The 22,830-nt window shown below is 39.2% G+C and overlaps 2 protein-coding genes and 1 non-coding gene across 6 annotated transcripts in view; 2 read left to right on the plus strand and 1 right to left on the minus strand.

Moving 5' to 3' along the window:
- The window catches only part of LOC123985454 (mitogen-activated protein kinase kinase kinase kinase 5-like), a 44,076-nt gene extending 22,701 nt beyond the window's left edge, over positions 1–21,375 (plus strand). For all 3 annotated transcript variants that reach the window (XM_046072973.1, XM_046072974.1, XM_046072971.1), the window contains 30 exons: positions 1,243–1,333; positions 1,422–1,486; positions 2,364–2,419; positions 2,658–2,705; positions 3,197–3,239; positions 5,719–5,791; positions 6,261–6,392; positions 7,853–7,915; positions 8,361–8,442; positions 9,104–9,220; positions 9,546–9,627; positions 10,472–10,524; positions 11,133–11,179; positions 11,275–11,319; positions 11,612–11,632; positions 11,724–11,769; positions 12,274–12,427; positions 12,801–12,901; positions 13,195–13,236; positions 14,030–14,108; positions 14,217–14,293; positions 16,058–16,118; positions 16,591–16,693; positions 16,786–16,844; positions 17,253–17,356; positions 18,343–18,520; positions 18,651–18,719; positions 19,282–19,374; positions 19,461–19,587; positions 20,680–21,375. In XM_046072973.1, coding sequence (XP_045928929.1) covers positions 1,243–1,333; positions 1,422–1,486; positions 2,364–2,419; positions 2,658–2,705; positions 3,197–3,239; positions 5,719–5,791; positions 6,261–6,392; positions 7,853–7,915; positions 8,361–8,442; positions 9,104–9,220; positions 9,546–9,627; positions 10,472–10,524; positions 11,133–11,179; positions 11,275–11,319; positions 11,612–11,632; positions 11,724–11,769; positions 12,274–12,427; positions 12,801–12,901; positions 13,195–13,236; positions 14,030–14,108; positions 14,217–14,293; positions 16,058–16,118; positions 16,591–16,693; positions 16,786–16,844; positions 17,253–17,356; positions 18,343–18,520; positions 18,651–18,719; positions 19,282–19,374; positions 19,461–19,587; positions 20,680–20,776 — 2,408 coding nt within the window. In that variant the 3' untranslated portion in view covers positions 20,777–21,375. The remainder of the gene's footprint in view (positions 1–1,242; positions 1,334–1,421; positions 1,487–2,363; positions 2,420–2,657; positions 2,706–3,196; positions 3,240–5,718; positions 5,792–6,260; positions 6,393–7,852; positions 7,916–8,360; positions 8,443–9,103; positions 9,221–9,545; positions 9,628–10,471; positions 10,525–11,132; positions 11,180–11,274; positions 11,320–11,611; positions 11,633–11,723; positions 11,770–12,273; positions 12,428–12,800; positions 12,902–13,194; positions 13,237–14,029; positions 14,109–14,216; positions 14,294–16,057; positions 16,119–16,590; positions 16,694–16,785; positions 16,845–17,252; positions 17,357–18,342; positions 18,521–18,650; positions 18,720–19,281; positions 19,375–19,460; positions 19,588–20,679) is intronic.
- Positions 15,845–15,917, minus strand: trnak-uuu. Its single transcript has one exon. It is a non-coding gene; the product is annotated as a tRNA-Lys (tRNA).
- A 539-nt stretch (positions 21,376–21,914) lies between the features above and the next one.
- Positions 21,915–22,830, plus strand: part of zmp:0000000529 (WD repeat-containing protein 20) — a 12,957-nt gene continuing 12,041 nt past the window's right edge. Inside the window, exon 1 of one of the 2 annotated variants that reach the window (XM_046072976.1) lies at positions 21,915–22,702. In XM_046072976.1, coding sequence (XP_045928932.1) covers positions 22,313–22,702 — 390 coding nt within the window. In that variant the 5' untranslated portion in view covers positions 21,915–22,312. The remainder of the gene's footprint in view (positions 22,703–22,830) is intronic. The other variant, XM_046072977.1, reaches the window with a different exon arrangement.

A 22,830-nucleotide genomic window follows, 5' to 3' on the forward strand; every position in this document is an offset into this window, starting at 1 on the left:
CCATAAACCATTAGACTCCAAAGATAACGCCACCAGTAACCACAGAAAACGGGCTGCATCTGCATTCACTTACACCTCCAACAGTTTGATTGCACTCATCATTGTCTGACCACTGTTAGTGTAATCAGACACTGTGATTAGTTTGAATTGCAAACAGCAATGATATATGCTTATTATTAAAGCAGCAAAGTAAAAATGCATCTGTTGTATCAGCTTGGATCACAATGTGGCTTTGCAACGCTCTGAGCTCCTTATTTAGACCATGCAGATTCATTCTGTTCATCTATTTTAAATTTCAATCATGCAACTTCACTTGACTCTTTAGTTTAGTGTCAGGCTGGAATTTTAGAGAACAACCTTAAAATAAATAAAAGATGGACAGAAATAGACAGAAAGGGGCCTCGTTCCTGCCACTTTGCCCTCACACTACTACTACTTCACCTTCGTTTGGATGCTTTCGTAGAGGGTTAGTTTCGTTAAGAACGTTCCCAAACAAGAAAAGGGAGAGTCTAAGTCTGCAATTACATCTTTTTTAAGCTCCAAAATGCATTAATCAGTTTAAAAAAAAAAAAAAAAAAAAGAGCTTTGTGTTGATTCTATATATTTGACTTCTTGTTTCAGGGATGTTTATATGCATTTACAGGGAAGTAGCACATAATCTAAGAGCTGAACAAGAATTGTAACTGTCAGTATTTATGGTGGCAGATGTTTATGGTGGAGGACATTTCATAGTTTATCTGTTTATACCCTTCCCCTTAATATGGAGGGTCCACGGTAAGAGGACAGAGATCAGTTTGATGACGGATTGGGATGATGATGATTTAAGAACCATATACTTCCTTCTGGTATTTGGGGCCACCAAAGGTCCAAAGCTGCCCAGCACAGCTTTTAAAGTTTAACCAATAGTATCGCAATTTGTATTTATTTTACTTTGGAAAGACCTTTGGAAAGTTTCTTGGCTTTCTTTCTGCTGAAATTGGGTCCTAACTACATGGCAGCTCGTGCTCTACCTGTATACATTGCATCAGATTAAATCAGCTAACACAGACTTACACTTAAGTTAAATTTAAACTCAAAAAGTACAAGAGCTTGATGTCATCAAGAACTGGTAGTACAACTCTCCCAAACAAGCAGCTAAAAGCATGTTAGCCTGTATCATGTATACCAACTGACTACAAATGTGCTCATATGTAAGGTGATGACAGTTATAAATATGTATTCTCTCTCTCTCTGGCTCCACAGAGGATGATTTTTCTATCATCCAGCAGGAAATTGTCATAGTGAAAAGTTGCAAACATCCCAACATAGTGGCATATTATGGCAGCTACATACGGTAAGCGATCTGTTTCTGTGTTTCTTCCCCTCTCCCTCTCTTATTAATCTTAATTACAGTAGTTAACATAGAGATGTTCTCTCTGCAGAGCTAATAAACTGTGGATCTGTATGGAGTTCTGTGGAGGAGGCTCCCTCCAGGATGTCTACCATGGTCAGTCAGTGTTTGCCTGTGTGTGGCTAATATTTGAAGAACCTAACTTGAGAAAACTTCCATTCATTTATGAGTTCATAGTTTTTGTTCATCTGATGCAAAAGTTCTATCTATTTGATATTTTGATGGATCTACAATACAAATCCAAACATCTTAAACTGCAAAAGAAAAATTAAATGTATCATAAATCCTGCAGACATCTTGAAATGCTCTGAGCTAAACACTTGATAAAGGATTAAGGAGGCATTAAATATACATTTTAGGACCTAAATGACCCCTTCAAAATTTACGATAAGGTTTGACTTATCTCCTTTCCTCCTGTCTTGCTGTCTCCTGCAGAAACAGGAGATCAGTGTCATCGATCTTGTTGCTAAATGTTAGCTAACAGTTTAGTCAGCACTGTCATTGTAGAGACAAACACGATTTCACAAGGCATTCAGAAAGAAATAACTGTCAAATCCAGACAGTGGTTTACTATTCAATGTGCAGTCAGTTATAAAGCCAAGTTGTTTCTCTGTGCCTTTCAACAGTAAAACTGGTCTGTAAATTGTTTTCATATCCAACTTTTCCCCAAGTAAGACTGTAAAAACTTGCAATTTTCCAATAATCCTCCTTATAAATGTTTTGTACAAGCAAGTCTGGAGTCTAAACTTGTGGTGTGACACCAGTTACATCCTCAATTTTACTTTGGTTTCTAAACACCATTCAAAGCATCCTGCAAAGCGCTCAATAAACATTAGACAACCATGATACTGTTTTAATGAACCCTGATCACTTAATTTGCCCTTTTTCAGTCATGTACTTTCCTGACTAGGCTGTAAACAATGCCGTGAATCATTATTACATTTCGTTATTACATGTAAATTGTGTTCCACAGTGACTGGTCCTCTGTCTGAGCCGCAGATCGCCTACATCTGCAGGGAGATGCTACAGGTAGAGTCACACTGGTCACTTTATTATTAACTGAGGTCTTACAATGAAAGATCTGAAAATTCCTACTGTTGATAATGATCTAAAAGTAAATAAAATACCTCTTCCTTTGTTTTATCTTAATGGCTGAAGAGTGTTTAGTGGGTGAAATTTAGTGGACAAACTCAGCTGTCAGTTTTGTGATATTCAGTGTTTGTATTTGTTTGTGTGCGTGTGTGTAATTGTGTGTGTGCGTGGCCAGGGCCTGGACTACCTGCATGCACAGAAGAAGATTCACAGAGACATCAAGGTGAACATGTCTGACAGTGATGTGGGACTTTTATTCTACATATTTTTTTTACTTGTGTCTTGCATTTATTTGCACATTAGACTACAGCAGATGAAACATTAAGATTGCTGTTGGAAAAACTAGGTCACTGCACCAGCAGAGATAGATGTAAACAAGAATAAAACTGTGCTAAAGATTAGGGATCAACCTGTCTGTATGAACAACAATAGTCTAATTATCTGTATATTTTTGTTGAACCAGCTGATAGATGCAATATTTAGTTATTTTATCCAGCATATTTTGATTTTAAAAGAGTTCTCATATTAACTTTATGTTGAATAATATTTTAGGAAATGAGAAACGTTGACATTTAAATCTACGGTTAACAGATTTCCGTCCAGTGTGGGTTTAGTTAAGAATCACTGAGTGGGTAAAGAAGATTCTTCGTATGATAAGATGTTTCTGTGGTCGTGTCTGTGTTGATGTTTCTCTCGCCTCTTTTTTGCCACCAGGGTGCCAACATCCTCCTCAATGATCAGGGCGAGGTCAAGCTGGGTAGGTGGATGAATGCACGGCCTGCTCTGCATTTTACCAGTGTGGTTAAAATGAGTCACTTGGCTCAAGAGTGATGGCTCAATTAACACACATCTGTTGCCTCGTTTGCAACTGGTTATTTTGTTGTGGTCTGAATATAACACTTTAATTAACAAGAATTATTCTGATAAAAGTCATTATTTTCCTTTTGAAATGATTTCCATTACATATCACCATTTTGGCTGATATCTTAATCCAGGGACGTGCACAGACATTTTGGAGGACTAAATAGTTAAATACATTATCACAACTAACTTCTGCCCAATTTGTTTCAATTCCCTCACACTTGTTTCATACAAAATAATAATAATAATATAATAATAATCCTTATTTGTACAGCACTTTTCAAAAACAAGTTACAAAGTACAATAATACCCAACAGACAATAATACAAAAAACAATACAAGATAAAAGCATGAAAACATTGAAAAGACTAAAATACAGATAAATATAAAATTAGTAAAAATACAATAAAATAAAAGGGATAAAATAAAGTCAAATAAGATCGGGAAAGGCTCACCTATAAAAGTATGTTTTAAGAAGGGACTTAAAAGAGTTCACTGACTCAGCCGACCTGATTTCCTCGGGCAGGCTGTTCCAGAGCCTCGGGGACCTGACTGCAAACGCTCTGTCCCCTTTAGTTTTCAGTCGAGACTCTGGAACAGACAACAGACATCTGCCCAAGGATCTCAAGGTACGTGCTGGTAATCACTTCACATCATGGTCTTCTTTAGTATTCACTAGATTTATCACAAGAGCAGGCAACAGCAAAGGAAACTACGCCACAGTGTGCATGTTTTCTATGCTACTAGTTTCTAGCTATTTACACAGTAGCTCCGCATTAATCTTGACAAGCTGCAGAGCTGCAGTCTCTATTCATTCAACTTACACTGTAAATTTCTAGCTAAACTTAGGCTTTTTGAAGACCCTTTTCTCGCCTGCCATTCACCGGTCTTGTGCAGAGGGTCTATTTCAAGTAGCCGGCTATTTAAAAATTATATAATATTCTTTGTGTGGTTCATCAACGATCATAAATTATCCAAAAATCCTGCGGGTTGCGGAAAACTCAGCACAACACCAGTGAAGCTGGGGCTTTGTCTCATTCATCAGCAAGTGTTCCTGTTCTGCCACTACACACACGCTACGCCTACACATGCGCACTGACGAGCCAGGGTTAGGGTTACAATTTTGGATTTTTTTACACAGTTTTATTCTTTTTACATGTTTATTTATATCATTAAAAGTTGAAATGTATATTGTTATAGCCTATATATTAACTCTTTGGGAGAAAACTGGTAGTTCTATGTAAAATCAGACGTTGAGCACCCCCATATCACCAAAATGGCGCGATCCTTGTTTCGCTGCGAAGCTTCGACTGAGCGATTGACAGTCAAATCAGGCTCCGCCCATCAAAGCATTGAATCTTCGATTATTCGGGGTCAGTCCTATTACTGTTTAAGGCAGGACACTTTTTTCATGTAGTGGTCAGTTTTGAGATTTTGGTCTATTTTGCTTCCATGTTTTCTTTTACTCTTTCTAAAAGAAAACTTCCAGAATACACATTTTGATGGTGTTTGTTTTAAGCCTACTACCCTCCATCTTTTTGCTCTAGGTTTCTTCTAAATCACCTAAAATAAGTTAATCAGGATATTTAAACATAACATGTCAGGGGAAAAGACTCTTTATGTAAGTGATTAACTGGGGAAGCTCTGTTTATCATATTCACCTGCAGTGCCTTGTCAAATGTATGCAAATTAGCGCATTTTAATTAGTTAAAGCCTAATTTGCATATCAATATGGCGATTGTGATGACGTTATTAGACATGTATTCATCTGTAGGGTCTCCATTAAGTACAGTAGGCTACATTATACTGCATGGACGTGATATATTGCCTTAGCTAATCTTTAGCTAACTTAATACACTAGTATCTCATGAGTCAAGCATGTTAGCAAGACACAAGTTAAATTTGTTAATTTTAAACTGAAGGCACTGGAAGCTTAGTATTTTGTTGATCACTGCTCACCTCCACAAAAGCCAAGAAAAACCCAGATGACATAGGAGCTGGGAGGAGCTGCTGCCTGCCTGTCTGTGTGTGAGCTGGCTGCTGAGGAGATGGGCAGGGCAAGAGAGAGGGCTTTGAAAGTCTAATCTCCCGACCTGATATTTAGTTTTATTATGCAATAAATATATTTGTTTGTCATGGAAGCTGAGCGCAAACAGAAGTAATATTTATATATATACTTTTTTTAAAACCACCCCTGAAAAAAGCACTTTCTTTTGAGGAAGTAAAAGGACAGTTGCTCAAACCCCTAATGATGTCTACGTGTGCACGTGTCTGTCGTAATCCAAAAAGGAAGAAATACTAGAGAATTATTGAGAAGTGTCTTTGGTAATTGTGAGTATTATTTATTAAAATTGTATGTTTCCCCTGTTGTGTAGCTGACTTTGGGATCTCCGCTCAGATCACAGCCACTCTGGCCCGGCGGATGTCCTTCATCGGAACGCCATATTGGTAAAGTCAAAAACCTAGAGATGAATCTCTCCTCAGCTTTGAATGTTGTCCTGTAAACACCTGAATCTGAACATTTAGGGACAAAATGACTGCAAGTGGCTGCAGGGAACGTTTCTTGACACCTTTTGATGCATAGGGTAAACTCATGAACAAACTAATATAGAATACAGCATATGATCAACATTTAAGATGTATTAAGTTTAATACTACAACCCAGATAATTTATAATCTTTTTATAGTCAGTCTAGCACAATTGATGCACTTGAGCTGGTGGAGCACATAATGAGCTTTATCTTTTCTGCCCAAGCTGGTTTCACTGGGCTGTAGTTTGATGCCACAGTAACTGTGATTTTTATGTTTCAATTTAATGATTAAAAAAATGGAGTGTAACTATAGATATGCTCTGCTTGGTTATGATCAGCATGTATGATGTTAAAATAAGTTGTTGCTGTTCCCTTCCTTTCATTAGGATGGCACCAGAGGTGGCAGCAGTGGAGATTAAAGGCGGCTACAACGAACTGTGTGACATATGGTCTGTGGGTATCACAGCCATAGAGCTGGCAGAGCTACAGCCGCCATTGTTTGATGTCCACCCACTGCGGTAAATACACACTGATAGACACAACCTCATATGCCTGAGCATGTGTACGCTTCTGCACACACACAAATGTGAGTAAAGAGTAGATTCAGAGATTCCATAAGAGTAGCTGCACCAAGGATGAGTTCCTGAGTACATCTCAAACTTTTTAACCTAAAAAAGTGGGATATTTTGCAAAACTTTCAAAATATAACCTTCAAATAATCCTCAGACAGGACTCTAAAGAAGAGGTCCGCATTAATCAACAGGGACAGAAGAGGAAATATACTCTATTTGGATATATTTTTAAAATCAAAACCACAAGCTAACTGCAGCACAGCTGTCAGAGCAGAGAGCAAGGAGATTGAGGATAAATGTAAGAGTGGAACAGCTAGGGAGAAACATAAGAATACACTGTGTGAAAAACCTGAGGTCTTTTCGCTGAATAGGCCCAGATAAAAGAAGGAAGGGAGAGGAATAATCTCATATTCTTTACTGATTCCATCTACATCTGGAAAGATCATCTGTGCAGCAATTATACATACGAATCCAGCGAGGGCTTTGGCTCAGGAGGCAGATTAAAGAGCTGTAAAGATCACCATGACAAGGATGACCCTCTGCTTACCCTCACATGGTACACCAAAGGAAAGGTCATGATCTAAGGGAATGAATCCAACCTGGAATCCTTAAAAGACACATTCCCCTGTTGAAAGCTGAGATGGACAACAAGAGGATCAATGTCCTCTCTGACGGTGAAGATGATGAGAGTCCAGTAGGGAACCCCATCCCCTTGTTCGTCCCTGTAAACGTCTGTTTTCCATGCCATGCCAAAAAAGCCCCATTGAACTGAATTGAATTGAATAATCCACAGTGAGCCGTGCAGGTAATCATAACAGACCTCAGTGTGAACAGTTTTCATTCAGTTCAATATTATTTAATTTATATAGCACCAATTCATAACAGAAATTATCTCATAGCACATTTCATGTAAAGCAGGTCTGGACCGTACTCTTTGTATTATTATTATTAGACCCAACGGTTCCCACCATGAGCACTGTGGCAAGAAAAACTCCATTTTAACAGTCAGAAACCTCAAGCAGAACCTAGACTCAGGGCGGGCAGCCAACTGCCGCAACCGGTTGGGTTGAGAGAGAGAGATACTAGTAGAAAGTAGGACTGATGAGGATGATGTTAACAAAAAGCAATAACAATGTTCAATGAATCTATATATGTCTATGATATAATGAATATCATGTGTGTGACATTATCCTGGTGAAGCTCATTGCTGCAACCTATCTGTCTGCATCTCTGCTGCATTGACTTGTAGTTCACAGGAAAGGTTGACATTTCAAACACCCATACAAACTGATGGGTCATTGTTTTTACCACCCACACGTCTGGTGGGCCCCAAAGTGAATCTCTGAGTCATGAGTCATATATACACGCAGATTCTCATTGACTGTATACTGTGTTTTTTCCTGCAGGGTCCTGTTTCTCATGTCCAAGAGCGGCTACCAGCCTCCTAAACTGAAGGACAAGTCTAAATGGTAAATAAAAACACTGTTATTCATTATATTTTATCATTTATTCGTGGGAGCAGATGGTCCCTACAGTATTAGTCAAGTTGTGCAATTTGCATTGTCTTGCATTTATATTTTCAGCCTTTAACAGATGTTTTCTAAGTGTATGTTGTTTACAAATGAAGATAAGAGAAGAAAAAAGCCCTGCAGGGCGGATAAAAAAAACTGCTTACATAAAATATATCTGATTGTATACAGGCTGTTATAATTCAACAAAGGTAAAAAAAAAAAATTTCTGTGGATGTTGAAGGTTTTTCCACTGGTGTCTTATTATATGCAGATAAATAAGATGTAAATACAATCACCCATATTATGTTTGTATGTATTTAGTTTTCAGCTCTATGTAGATCAAAAGTGGTCTTTTCTTAAATTCCATGTTATAAAATACAAGCGAAATATCTTTTGTCTACAGGTCATCCATGTTTTATAACTTTGTAAAAGCCATGTTGGTGAGGAACCCGAAGAAGAGACCCAGCGCCTCCAAGATGCTCTCAGTCAGTACCACTCACATTTGCTCGAGTTCAGGTTTATGTACACACTGTCATGAGGGACAGTCTGAAAGAGATATCAAACCTCGAAAGCAGATATAATTGATATTTTTACTATAGCAATTTATCAAATGACAAAGTGAAAACACTGTGGACTACCTGCTCAGCCGAAAACAGCAGAAAGACACAGTTTGAGACTAGCTAGTAGATGGCAGATATTTGCCTCAGCAGTTGGTAGAGACCAAAAAGACAGGCTGGATAAATATTGGACTTCACCTGGTGGACAGAAACAGGACTCCAAATGAATGATCATGTTGCTCCATTGCTTCTGGATGTATAACATAAGCAACTGTTTGCTAAAAAGTACAACATATCAACTTAAAAGTAGATGATATGTTGCCCCCAAGTGGCCAAAAAATCAGTTATTTCAGGTTTAAAACTGTTCAGCTCACAGCTCAGTCTTTCAGTCTTTCCTCGTTCTTGCCACCCTGTAAGCTTTGTCTCTACCAGAACTGGACTGAACTGGTCTTGACCACAATCCCGCTGCCTACTGTCTTCATCCTCATTACTTCTGCTTACTTACTGTTTCTGTTCATCCTTACTGACTGTCTCTTTTTCCATCCTTTTCTTCCCGTGTCTCCTCTACATGCCGTTCCCCTCTCTGCAGCACTTGTTTTTGACCCAGCAATGCCTGAACCAGGAACTGATCCTGGACCTGCTAGAGAAATGTCGACACCCTGAGAAACTGAAAACCTGCCTGGTGACAGAGGACGAAGAGATGGAGGTCTTAATCAGATTCTTATTAACATTTCATTTGATAAACTGAGATGAAGCTCTGTTGACGGCCTGGTCAGTCATGATTCCGCCTTAACAGTGTAGAACAAAACTTACTGGAAACTTTGCATATTATCTCTCATTTCATTGTAGATTATTGAATGTGTTATTTCAAGCCATTGCAAAATATAATATAAGCACAAAGCTTTTGGTGGGTTTAATTTAACATTAGCCTTAAAATTATTTTTTAACCACCTGGTGTCAGGACGTCTAACCTAAGTCCTGGGATTATAGACTCTGATTGTTTTAATTGTATGTTCTCTTGTTGATTTAAGGTGATGGTGCCTGGATCTTTAAAGAGGATCCAGTCTATCAACAAACACAACCGGGCAGAGAGGACAAACTCTGACATAAGCTGTAAGAAAACTCTTTCACTCTTTCACTTTAACTATAATGAACTTTATTCAAGTGAATACTATGGTAAGTTTTAAGACATTTGCTGGTCTAAAAATTATTCCTGTTTCATTATCCATGTATACAGCGTATATAGTACATAAGAAAATCAATCTTTCATAGCAACACAAACTCCTAATGCAAGTGTTTGTATTTATATCCATTTAAAGAGAGAGGATTATATCTTCATTCATCTGTGCTTACACACCTTAAACCTTTTCTTGGCCATCACTTCTGTTCTCAGCACTTCATCTCCATTTATGCTGTCAGTAATATTGAAGATGTTTAGATGAATATTGCATGGTTGGGGTTAGGGTCATTTCACTCATCCTGCCCCATCGTGGCACATTTGTTTCATCCCTGCTGCTCTGTATTTAAATGTAAATGCTCCGTACTTGTATAGCGCCTTTCTAGTCTTTTCGACCACAAGCGCTTTTACACTACATCTGCATTCACCAGTCATACACATACATACACTGAGCCTAAGTGCTCAAGCGGAAACTAACATTCACACTCACTCGTACACTGGCGTAACAGCCGCCAGGGGCAATTCGGGGTTCAGTATCTTGGGGTTCAGTAACCAAGGACACTTCGACACGCAACCAGGGGGAGCTGGGGATTGAACCGCCGACCTTCCGATTAACGGCCAACCCGCTCTACCTCCTGTTTACTGGATGATAATAATGAAAGAGTACACAATCATATGTATTATATTGTCTTATTGAATTCTCTGGATAAGACATTTTGAAAAATGACTGAATTGTGAAAAATGTCAATGTGATAAATCTTTTTACTTGTGGTTGCTCAGTGGAACAAATCTACACACAGAGGCCTGTGAAGAAAGATTCACCAGACACAACGGTTAGTCGACACATTTAATCTATCTATGTATCTATTTATCTATCTATCGATCGATCTATCTATCTATCGATCTAAAAGCGCACACAAAACATACATATATACAAACATAAATGCATGTGCAGTATGTTCATACATGCATATAGAGCATAAAGGCATACATTACTGCATACATACATACATGCATAAAGTACAAACAGAACACATGCACATGAACAAATTACACATGCATACATAGATTTATTATTGTACATATATATATATATATATATGATATTATGATATATACTGCACACGCACACATAGTACACACTGTACATAGGATGTTTACAGGCTACAGCTAGTGATGCGTCCAGCCTGTCTTTATCCGTGTTAGTATTGCAAAGTAAATATTTGTTATTTTCATAATCTGTAAAGAGTCAACATTGCTGATTTTAGAGCAGGTACATGATGATAAACAGTGTGTTATGTCCTGTAAATGTCAACAAGAACTATTCGTCAAAGGTGAACTTTGTGTTCAGGAATTCTCATTTGTTTACTGTGGCATAAGTTTGCAGTCACTGACTATAACCTCTTTTACAACAATTTGTAATTTCATGTGATTCTTACAGTTAAGGCCTTCACCAGGATCAACCGGCAGTAGCAAGAGTCCGATGAGGTAACTGGATCACAGATCAGTCACAGACATGTACTCACATTAAACAGCAATATCTGATACAAATATTTAACCTCTCTTTTGTCTTTCTCTCTCAGGGATCCAGACACAGACTCAGACGATGACTACGATGATGTGGATATGTAAGAAAATGTCACACAATTTAACAAAATACTACAGTATATGGATGATTGATTCCAAAACACTACTGTAGCCTAAATTTGAACTGTTATGCCACGTTTGGATTTAAATACATTACAAACACATACAATTGTATGTTCTTGTTTTGTAATTTATTAAAGCTCAGGAACGGAGCCACCTCAGAAATATTTAATTGCACGTTTCCTTTCTCTTTATAAACATATATGGTCGATCATATGTAATAATTTCAATAGATTGCGTTTAAACTTTCTCTCTGTCTTTTGTCCACTTCAGCCCTACGATGCAAGCCACAAGGTTAGCTAAATAAAGACAAACTCACATCTGCATTAATGTGTATATGCATCATTAACACACCAGACTGAACCAATACTCTCTCTGCCAACAGTCTCACGATGCCAGCTGATGAAATCCCACCTCCTCTTCCTCCAAAGGTGATTACTGAATGGACAGAGAACAAATAACATGGTTTTCTATGTGTGTTTATTTCAATGACAGGGCTGTGTCTATGAAGCCAAAGCCTTGTTAAAACAGTTTTTGCATCCAAACAATTTCAGTTATTACCTCTTCATGTAGGTCTAATGATTTTGACATTGTATTGTCTTTTATTACATTCATGTACATGCTGACATTTTTAATGTGTTAAAGGTGTAAACAGCTAATGCAGAAAACCTTTTCCCATGCACAGTTTCAGAGGTATCACATTTAACAACACCTTTTTGAATGAGAGGCACAGAGGAAGTCAAAATATTACAGTGTGGGTCACACATTTAGTTCCCACATCAGCTAGTGAGCCCTGGGACACATCAAACCTCTTCCTGCTCTGTCATTTTTGTTTTAGATAAGATCAGTAAGCAGTTTGTGCTATTTAAAATCAACACTCAATGTTCTGTATGTTTACCAAGCGCAGTATTTCAAGTCAGTATGTTTGTGTGCAGCCCAAAGCGAGGACCAGCTCAGAGGAAAGCATTGCGGGGGAAGATGACCGAGCGAGGAAACCCTGCTCTCTGTATGCCCCCAACACTCTCATGAGGACCTCCAGTGGGACGCATGTCCGACCTACGCCCAAACCCCGATCTTCACGACACTCAGGTGAGCTGCCTCACCTTTATACTGTCCTTTTACAGTGATTACAAACAGCGTGAGCATTTCTGTTTTATTTCCTTTCAGTACAAACATGGTGCTGTGATAGTGTTCAAACACCTTTAGTCGAATACATGGTTTGATTACATTATAATATATCCTTCACACAAGTGTAATGTACTGAACTGACTAAATGTTGCAAAGGCAGTCAGGATAGCACCTTTGTCCATTTACGTAAAGCATTATTCAAGAATGTGTTTTGATAAACGGGAAATATTTCAGGACATTTCAATGACAGAAAATACATATGCCTTTTTATATAAATGCAGTGCAAATGATATCACACAGTTTCCTATGAAGTGTTTATGTGTGTTTGATCCAGACCCCGCATCCTTCTCTCCCCGGTTGAATGACAACCCGGCAGACCTCCTTCCTCCTGAGCTCCCCCCTAAAGGCATACGAAGACGGCAACCCCCATCAAAGGTGAAATTATTTATTTTCTCCTTTTTTCTGTACTTGTAACACCACGCCTAAGAGTGCCTGTAGACAACCCACTATGATGAGAAGAAATATCCCCAAGACACAGAAATTGTGTTAAATTAAGTGAAATAATAAAAAAGTATAGATGAAATTCAGCCCATTCAGATTTACAGAAGCTAACATTCAGCTTTAGATAACTAGGTTACGTACTTCCATTTTCTTTTCAATTATACATCTTCTCTCCTTCACACTGCGTCCTGACACACTTATCATGAGGTTTTCCTTTTTGTTCTCAGGACCCCGTTGAGTGTGCCAGCCCCGTCATGAAGAAACCTCCTGTGAGTTTCTGATGCTTTGCCAGAAGTTCTCCTCCCTTCATATCAGCGCTTACCCAAGAGAAACTATTAACAATTTATTTTCAGCAGGCTCCATAGTTAGTACAATATCTTTGAGTTTAAGATTAGGAGGTTGGATCTTGCATTTCTGAGATCATCATCAACTTCTGAAAAAAAAACAGCAGACAAAACTGCTGAAACATTTAAACCCATGTGTCTCTTTTCTGGTATATAGCAGCAATATTAATATGCGAGATGAGCAGAATAATTTAAATAAAAAATTTAGACAAACGTAACAAAATGTGTTACAAAATAAAATTCATGTCCAGATGTATGAATGTGAATCATTCACAAGTAAGAATATATGCATTGTTAATATACACATTATTACATCCATGCACTGGATCTATAAATATATTTATTGTGTATTTGTATGTGTGAAATGTGGTTTGGGTATTTATATGATATGATGAACATATGTTAAAATGCTGTCTCAAAGCTTCTATGTAAAGAAATGATAACACATAATCATGAAGTAAAATTAAAAGTTCATAGTTTGCAGTATATGTGTGTTCAAAAATTACACATAATTTCCTTGCCTGATGTTTTAACCTGATAATAACCTCAGTTATATCACCTCAATTGACATTTACCATTTAAACACTAAGCCTCTTGTGGGAGTACCGTAGGTGTTTATTTATAGATATAGCGGATAAATACAGTCATTCTGTTAAGAGCATTCATGTAGTGGCTTCAAGTTAAAATGAATCATATGAACAATCCCCTTTCTCTCCAGGTCTACTTTAAAAAGGTCTTCCATGGCTGCCCTCTTAAAATAAACTGCTCCACATTCTGGGAAAACCCGGCTACCAGAGGTTGTATCATCAAATAAAGTGCACAGTGAATTCTCTGCTCTTTCTCATCTTATCAGTCTTCTGCTTTATCTGTCTGACCGTCCTGTGTCTCTTATCTCTCCCCCTCAGAGCAGCATCTGATCCTGGGGGCAGAGGAAGGAATCTACACCCTGAACCTCCACGGCTCTGAGGCCACGCTGGAGCTGGTAATAACTTTATCTAATTAATACAGAGCTACATTGTGGATCTGTGTTTTACAATCTTTTGGTCGGAAACAACAGGTGGTTTACGAGGAGACTGAAAATCACTCTGACAAAAGGGATCTGCTTTAGTTGTTGGTAATATTGTTTTGGCAAACATTTTGTTCCGAGGTTTTTGTGATGCTGTTCAATTATTTAGGACTAGGATTAAGTATTTAGGACTACACATAGACTCAAACATTGCCTTCAAAACCTACATAAAGGGGGTCCGTAATAAAGGAAATTTCACATATTTCAGGTATTTCAGAAACCTTCTATCAACTGAGACAGCTAAGTTATACTTATTGGTTCTCTCCCACATCACCTACTGTCTGATGAGTTGATCCAATGCACTTAAAACTCTAGTCAAAAGGCCATGTAGTTACCATTATGGTCATATTCTAAAGAAGTATAAAATCTTATCAAATACAAAAATGTCTGCTTAGTTTATAAGATTATGCTAAGCTCCTCCTTTGTCTGGCCTTTTCAACTTCAAATCAACCGCAAATAGAGTTGGTGGTGGTTGAGGTGCAGCTAGGAGCGACTGCACAATCCCACTCAAAAAAAACTACGTTTAGCCAGGCCGTCTTTTCATTCACAGCATCACATCAATGGACTCAGTACCACCATCAATCAGAGAGTCGCCATCCTATTACTCATTTAAGAGTAATGTTAAGAAATGGCTTATTGAAAACCAACACTGACACTGGTCCTATCCAACAATAATAACTGTATCATCTATTTTTAGATTTTATCTGCTCATTTTGTTTAATCAATTGTTTATTTTTTTTAACACAGTGTAATTTTTTTCTATTGTATAATGTATTTTACTGTATAATAGCAGTTTACTACTTTAGGATGCCCAATAACATCTGGCAAGGGGACTGCCGGGATGAAAACTAGGCTAACTCATTACATTTTCATTTGCTTTGAATGCTGATCAGTGTACATAGTCCCTTTTCAAATAAACAAATAAACAATTAAATTTTTTTTTATATAGCGCCAAATCACAACATTTGCATTTACATTTAGGGCAGTTAGCAGGCACATTTGTCCAAAACAACTTACAATAAGTTGTCAGAAGAAAGATGTCGGTAGAGTAAGGATGTCAACATAAGTTTCATGCACTCAAAATTGCTTGGTCTGGTAGACAGCAAAGATAGTTAGGCTGAGATGCTACACAGTGCTAAGTACAATTTTAAGAGCCAGGATGTACAAACATCCAAGTACGCTGTTGCAAAACCAGGTCCAGATTAGACTGTACTCAGAGAGACCCAACAGTTCTCACTATGAGTAAGCACGTGGTGACACAGGCAGGAAAAAACTTCCTTTTAGCGGGTAGAAACCTTGAACAGAACTGTGACTAAGGGTGGGAGGCCGTCTGCCTTCGATCGGTTGGAGGGAGAGTCTTTCTCGTCAGTATACTACGACAATTTGTGTAAAGTGCATACTATGCAATTAAGACACAGCAAGTGATCAAACTGAAGTATTCTTTGAATCCAAGTGTCTTAAAACTCTCGCCTGAACAGGGACTTGAACCCTGGACCCTCAGATTAAAAGTCTGATGCTCTACCGGCTGAGCTATCCAGGCTCTGACAGAGGATTGTGACAGAGTAGAATTTGTCACATGTGATCACAAAAGAGTCCTGTTGCCTGAAAAGTGCTTTTGAAAGAGACACTGAAGCAATAAGGAAGCAGTGAATAAATGGATGTCTTCTCTTTCTCTTTCAGTTGTATCCCGGGAAGTGTACCTGGGTCTACACCATTAATAACGTCCTCATGTCTGTATCAGGTAAAATAAACAAGTGTTAAATAAGAACTGGATCCTAATTTAGCTGTGTGGCTCTATTCCCTTGGAGCTTACTGGAAAAGAGGATAAGACAATTAGAATTCTTACTGGAATTTTTAGTCTAAAGAACATACTGAGGAGCCTCTAACGAAGCTGAGGATGTTATAGAATCAATGTGTTTCAGAGCATTTCTAGCAAAGAAATATAAAAATATAAAGGAAAATATTCCTTAATAATCATATTAGTATTTATCCACCATATTATTGAAGGTGTTTGACAGTCAGCAGTAAAGTGCTAAAACTGGGTGGTTTAATGGTTAGCATGTTTGCATGTTGAGTCTTTAAGCCGTAGTTATGAATGTGAGTGTTTGTCTGTCTCCTTGTGTTCGCCCTGTGGTGGCTGCAGCTGTCTGAGATTATCAACGGGATGAATTGGTTGAATATAATGAACTTTCAAACTGATCCTGTGTTTACAGGTAAATCATCGTATCTTCACTCCCATTTACTGAAGGAGTTGTATGAACAGGCTCGGAAAGACCAGAGGATGGTTGCCTTGCCGACTCACAGACTCTTACCAAGGTTAACACTGGACTCTCTCTGTGTGTGAACATATTGTCTCATAAAACCACATCTGCTCATGCCAATTAAAAAACTCTATTATCTATTTTCAGGAAATGTGCAGTGACATGTAAAATACCTGATACCAAAGGCTGCAAGACCTGCTCAGTTGGTGAGACAAAATGCAAAAATAAAATAATCATGTTTGATATTTTATAGTACAATACAAATTTTCTTATGCATATTATAAAATTTGGCATTATTTTCCTGCACTGCAATAATGTGTGAGTGTGTGTGTGTGTGTGAGAGAGAGAGAGAGAGAGAGAGAGAGAGAGAGAGAGAGAGTTCAGCTGTAGTTGGTGTGCTGGAAAGATTTCCACATTTCCACATCCACTTTTCTTCTACACCTCTTTGCTTCCCTTTAAATAGCTATTGGCACTGTTTGAAAAAAAAGTAGCTGCGCGCTAGTTTACATTATGAACACTGAAGGAGTCAGATTCCTGTTCATTAGACAGTTTTACAGTGTTGATTGGTTCAGAGAGATAACCAACTAAAACGTATTCTGTGTTATCTCCTGTAGCAAGTAACACGCAGCGAGGCTCTGTGTTCCTGTGCTGCGCTCTGGAGTCCAGTGTAGTGCTGCTGCAGTGGTACGAACCCATGCACAAGTTCATGCTCATTAAGGTATGTGTATTAAACATTTTAATTATATTTTAATTTTAGAAAGTGTTCTGTACTCAGTGACATTCTGAACACTTGAGCCTTTTCAATTTAAGCAGGATATATTTCACTCAGATTTCCTACATAACATCTAGGACAGGATTTTTCAACCCAGATGTTTCTGAGATGTACAGTATTTATCATTGTCAATATGGCAGCAAATTGCAACTGCAACACAGCATCAGGCTTCATTTAGAGGTCCACACATTATTCCATGACGATGTTTAAAAAAAAAATGCATTTTCATGTATAATTGTATCAAAATCACAGCCTTGTCTCTTCCTGTAAAGTTCACACATTTCTGCTGCATCTTGGACTGAAGGTCATATATTAAAAGAGTATGCAAAAAGGAACAGTATAACATACTTTGATGAAGGGAAACTCATGAATGCTAAATAGGATATTAATTATGAAAATACAACAAATATATGTGCAAGTTGAAATGATGGGCCTATCCTTGTTACTTGTCTTTCAGTTTTTACCATTTTTATTGGACTGTTAACACTGACAGCAGCTAATAAAATGACTGCTGGCAGGGAAGTGAAGCCTTTTTATGATCACTATTAAATTTATGAGTTAGCTTTAGACCTTTGATCATAAAATTGTTATGGTTTTGAGAATAGACTCAACATTACCCTTTCACACCATGCTGTGGTTAAAATGTTGTAGATTTAAGTGCCCTTGAACAAAACACTTGTCTGCTGTCTTTGCTGCCTTATGTGAGATGAAACCACAGCTAAATATCCAAGGCCATTTAAAATTAGATTAAACTCTCGGAGCGTGGCTAGCTCACTTGGTAGCGCACCCGCCCCACATACAAAGCTGAGTCCTCACTGCAGCGGCCGGGATTTGAGTCCAGTCTGCGGCCCTTTGCTGCGTGTTGCCACCTATCGCCCTCCCCATTTCTTTTTAATTAAACTCTTAACTTACACCTTTCCTCTTTCCCTCAGAATTTTGAATTCCCCCTGCCCAACCCTGTGCGGGTGTTTGAGATGGTGATGATGCCCCAGCAGGAGTACCCGCTGGTGTGTATCGGCGTCTCTCGGGGGTCCAGCCCCAATCTGCCAGTCATTGTAGAATACATCAACCTCAACTCCAACACATCTTGGTTCACCAACTCTGGCCTGGGTAGGTTGATCCTGCATCATAATGTATTGAGACTATAAAATACAAGGAGCTACAAACACAATCTGAATTCCCAGTAAACCTTTTGATTTTGACGCTGTTGTTTCTGTTGTCGGCTTTTGTGTTCTTACAGAGAAACCTTGCCCAGATGTAGTTCAAGTAAGGCAGTTGGACAGTAGCTCACTGCTCATCCTCATAGAAAGTAAGTAATACAAGTTTCATTTAACATATCTCATTAATATTAACTTTATACAGAGGTGCAAATAATAACACAAATATCTGTACAATATTGTTAACAGAGTTAAATCAACACCTCTTTTTCACACTGAACATTATCAGCTTCACAGAGAGACCCTTTGTTGTAAATACAAAAGTACAAATAATCACACAAAATTGCAATTTTGTAAGACAGTAATGGGACCAATTCAGTATAGGTGAAAATATCATTATTCTTCTATGGGCAGACTTAACATTGTCAAGGGATTGAGAAAATCCCTAATAGTACTACAATAATTCAAATAAAGATTGTGAATTATGGATCCACCATCATGAGCAGAAGCAGTGTGGTTGCTAAGCTCAGGTGTTTGTTTGTTATACAGGGAGCAGATCTGGCAGAGACATTCAGCTCTGCCCATAATCGTGATGATGGGATCTATAATAGCGTGCAAACTCTGCATTATGTTTTGTCCATGTTCTGTCTACTTCTGTATTTCCACACTGATGTAGCTGGTGGTACTCCAACACTGAGTCTCTCTCCTCCACAGAATCGGTACATATAGTTGGTCTGGAGGGGGAGCTGAAGAGCAACAGGCATCCGCCACATGAGACCACCTTCTCTCATAATGTTGAGTCTATAGGTAAGAACATCAAGTTACAAACCAGAAATAGTTCATATTTTAGATGATTAGAGGTCAGAATTGACTCTGTCCGTTTATCTGTCCAGTGTATTTGGAGGACACATTGCTGGCAGTGTGGCGTCACGGCTGGCAGAGGAGAAGACAAGGTTTCACTGAGGTGCTGGAGGAAAACACTGACCCCAGGAAGATCTACAGACTGGTGCAAAAAGACAGGTACAGTATGTCTTTAATGTCTGGTTGCTTAGATTTTCTGTTGATACCAAAGTTTCTTTCCTTTATCTGTTTGGGCATAGTGGCTTTTGTTGTTACTGCCAACTAATCAGCTCAGCTTCTGTTTATTATAAACAACTAGGAAATGTAAAACACATCAATCTGTCTGTGAGTCTTCAGCTAGCTTAGCAGCTCTGTAAAACACAAGGCACCCAGGGTGCATTAGCAGCCCGCAAAACGCTCACTGCCAATAGAAAACAATTTAAAAAAGGCACCTCTCACTGCAAAAAAAACGCATTCTGTCTGATTAGGGCCTACTGCTACACTGAGGCACAACCAATAACATCAGCATGCTAACATACTCACAATGACAATGCTAACATGCTAAAGATAAGCGGGTATAATGTTTACCATGTTCACAATCAAATTTTATTGTGTTAGCATGCTGACATTTGGAAATTTGAAAAGAAATTAGTTTTGCGGGTTTTTGGTCATAGTAGTGGAAAAAAATTTGACTTGATGGCACAAGATGAAAAGTCAGACGATCACCATAGTTATTATAAGTCAACCTGAGGGGATCATAATTGTGTTACCAAAAATTCATGGAAAGCCATTCAATAGAATTTCATTAAAAACATCAACCTCGTGGAGGCACTGAAAGAAAAGTCAGAGAATCACCAGAGTAATTAGGAGTCATCCCCTGAGAACCATGGATGTGTGTAGACACGTTGAGATGAGATATTGCATTCCAACCGTCAGACAGACATTGGCGTTCCTAGAGCCATGCATGGCTAACAAAACCATGCAGAGATTTGCTTTACCAAGCTAGATGTAACAAAATAACTGCTTTATGTCTGGTACTGAGGTGAAGCAGGTTAATATTGGGATTATATGTGAATTGCATATTAGGATATATTCTACATTTACATCATAGACAGAAAAATGTATGTGACCTTTACCCATTCATAACTTATAACTTATTCATAACGGTTATGGTGTACCTTATAAATGTGCCACCTATTAAGATTTTCATTGTTTAAACTCCACTATATCCGTGCTTGACGTTCTGTGACCTCCCTGACCCTCTCACTGCAGGATGGTCGTCTTGGAGACGCGTCAGACCGAGGACCAGACGGGGTTGTCCAACCTGTATGTCCTGGATATTGCTGAGAACTACGTCATGCTGCCCTGACTCTCCTGTCTGCTGGCACAGGGCACTGTGGGAAAATCCCAACTCGTCTTCTATATTAATGCCTCTACCCAGGACTTCATCAGTCATCATTAACTTTGACAGACATGGATGCGCTGCCACAGTATTTTATTTTCTAATGGGAAGAGAGGAGAAATTTCAGAAGGAAATGACGACAGGATGTTGCAAATTCATACTGACCCAAAAGGATTGTTGTGTTGTAGCCTTTATCCCTCAATCTGGGGGAGTCTGCTCTTATTTATGCTAATTTCAACTTGGTTTGTGAAATCCACAACAATCTACATAATTCAGACAGCTGAGAAAACCCTAAATTAATAGTAAAGGAAGGTCCTCATCTGACACCAAAGAGGATTATCAACTTTCATCTGCCTTCAGTATTGTCAATCACCTCCGCAGCCACCTGCAGGGGACTGAAACATATGGCTTACCGAAGATGCCACATGCAAGCAGGAAGGACTGGAGCTTAGCAGCACTGCTGTTGCTCATGATGTGTGTTTTGTAACCTCCGTTTGTATATCAGTGTTGGATCAAAGATACACACTTATCACTCCATTACACTGTAATAAAGTTAATTAACACAAGATGAGGTGAACTGTATTGATCTTGGAGGGCAAATGTTTCAAGTAACTATTAATGAGAGGTGATGGTTAATTAAGTAAATCCCTGTTAGTGTGTTTGGGTGTTGTGAGTAGGTCACATCTGATGAACATAGGGGCATGAGGGCAAAGACTAAGTTTAATTTATAGCAAACACATACAGTCAGTAATATTTTCATCTAATTAATCGAGCCACTGCATTCAGTTGTAAAGTGTGCATTACAAATCTTTAATTTGAATTGATTAATTCACGAAACGCAATTTTCTCAATGTGAGCAAAATGGTTGGTTTCTGTCATTCAAATGAAGCCATCTCTGCTGGCACTAATCTCTCTCTATAAAAATAAGCCTGTTATTTTTCTATGTTGCATTATATAGAGGTAACCACAAAACTTCACGAAAGCAATAGGCCAATTATATTGTTGTTTTTTTCATGAGGGCGGGACTACAAAGTAGCACACTTGACTCCACGTATTTTTAAGGTGGTCCTGTTGGATGCCACTGAGAGGTTAAATTGGGGGGGGGGGACGAAGCAAGCTGTCCAGGGCAGGATGCCCTCTCTGTACCCCCCGACACATTAGCGGGAGTGCGCAGTGCCAGGCCGGGCCAGCAGCAGTCGACGCATCATCGCACGTACTTTACGCACACTGGATGAACGGGGGCAGAGACCCTGCCGAGGATGATGCTTATACCGGCTGAGAAGGGCTTTCTCTCGGGCTTTATTTAACTGGTAGCAGTGGTCCGGTCGCTGGTACTGGTGTAAAATGCATTGGAGCAGACCGGGTGTGCTGGTCGGCCTAGCGGAGCTCGGCTGCTGCTGCTCGCCTTCGCCTCTCCCATTTCTATTCTAGTACTTTTTTATTGTAGCTTTATTATTTCCAGGTCAAAATTTCAGTTTCCTGTGCGGCTTGTTTGTACTAAAAATGGCCGGAGATGGCGGCGCTCTGAAGGATATCAATGAGATTAAATCCCAGTTCCGGACCAGAGAGGGCTTCTACAAGCTGCTCACCCTCTCGGACTCGCAGCAGCGGGGCGGGCTGCCGCGGGGTCCGTCTGCCGGAGCCACGCTGGGCCCAGGGGCTGGACCCGGTCCGATACCCGGCGGAGGGGTCGGTCTGCTGCAGGGGCCCGGGGCTGCCGCCGCCTCCTCGTCTTCCAATGCCGCAGCCAACTCCTCTCCGGCGGGTTTCTTACCGCCGGTCCGGGTCTCTATGGTCAAACTGCAGCCAGAAGACCCGAGCGAGGAGTCGGAGCGGGTGTGCTTCAACATCGGCAGGGAGCTGTATTTTTACACGTACACCAACATAAAGAAGGTGAGCCAGTTCTTCCCTCCGCTCTTGGCCAGAATGACATATTGGATGGTCAGCCTTAGCCTAGCATGTTAGCCTAAACTGCTAATTTGATGCTGTTCGCTGGTATTTCCTCATGTTTTTAAACTAAA

Source organism: Micropterus dolomieu, linkage group LG17 (assembly GCF_021292245.1).
Source record: "Micropterus dolomieu isolate WLL.071019.BEF.003 ecotype Adirondacks linkage group LG17, ASM2129224v1, whole genome shotgun sequence".
NCBI lineage: Eukaryota > Metazoa > Chordata > Actinopteri > Centrarchiformes > Centrarchidae > Micropterus > Micropterus dolomieu.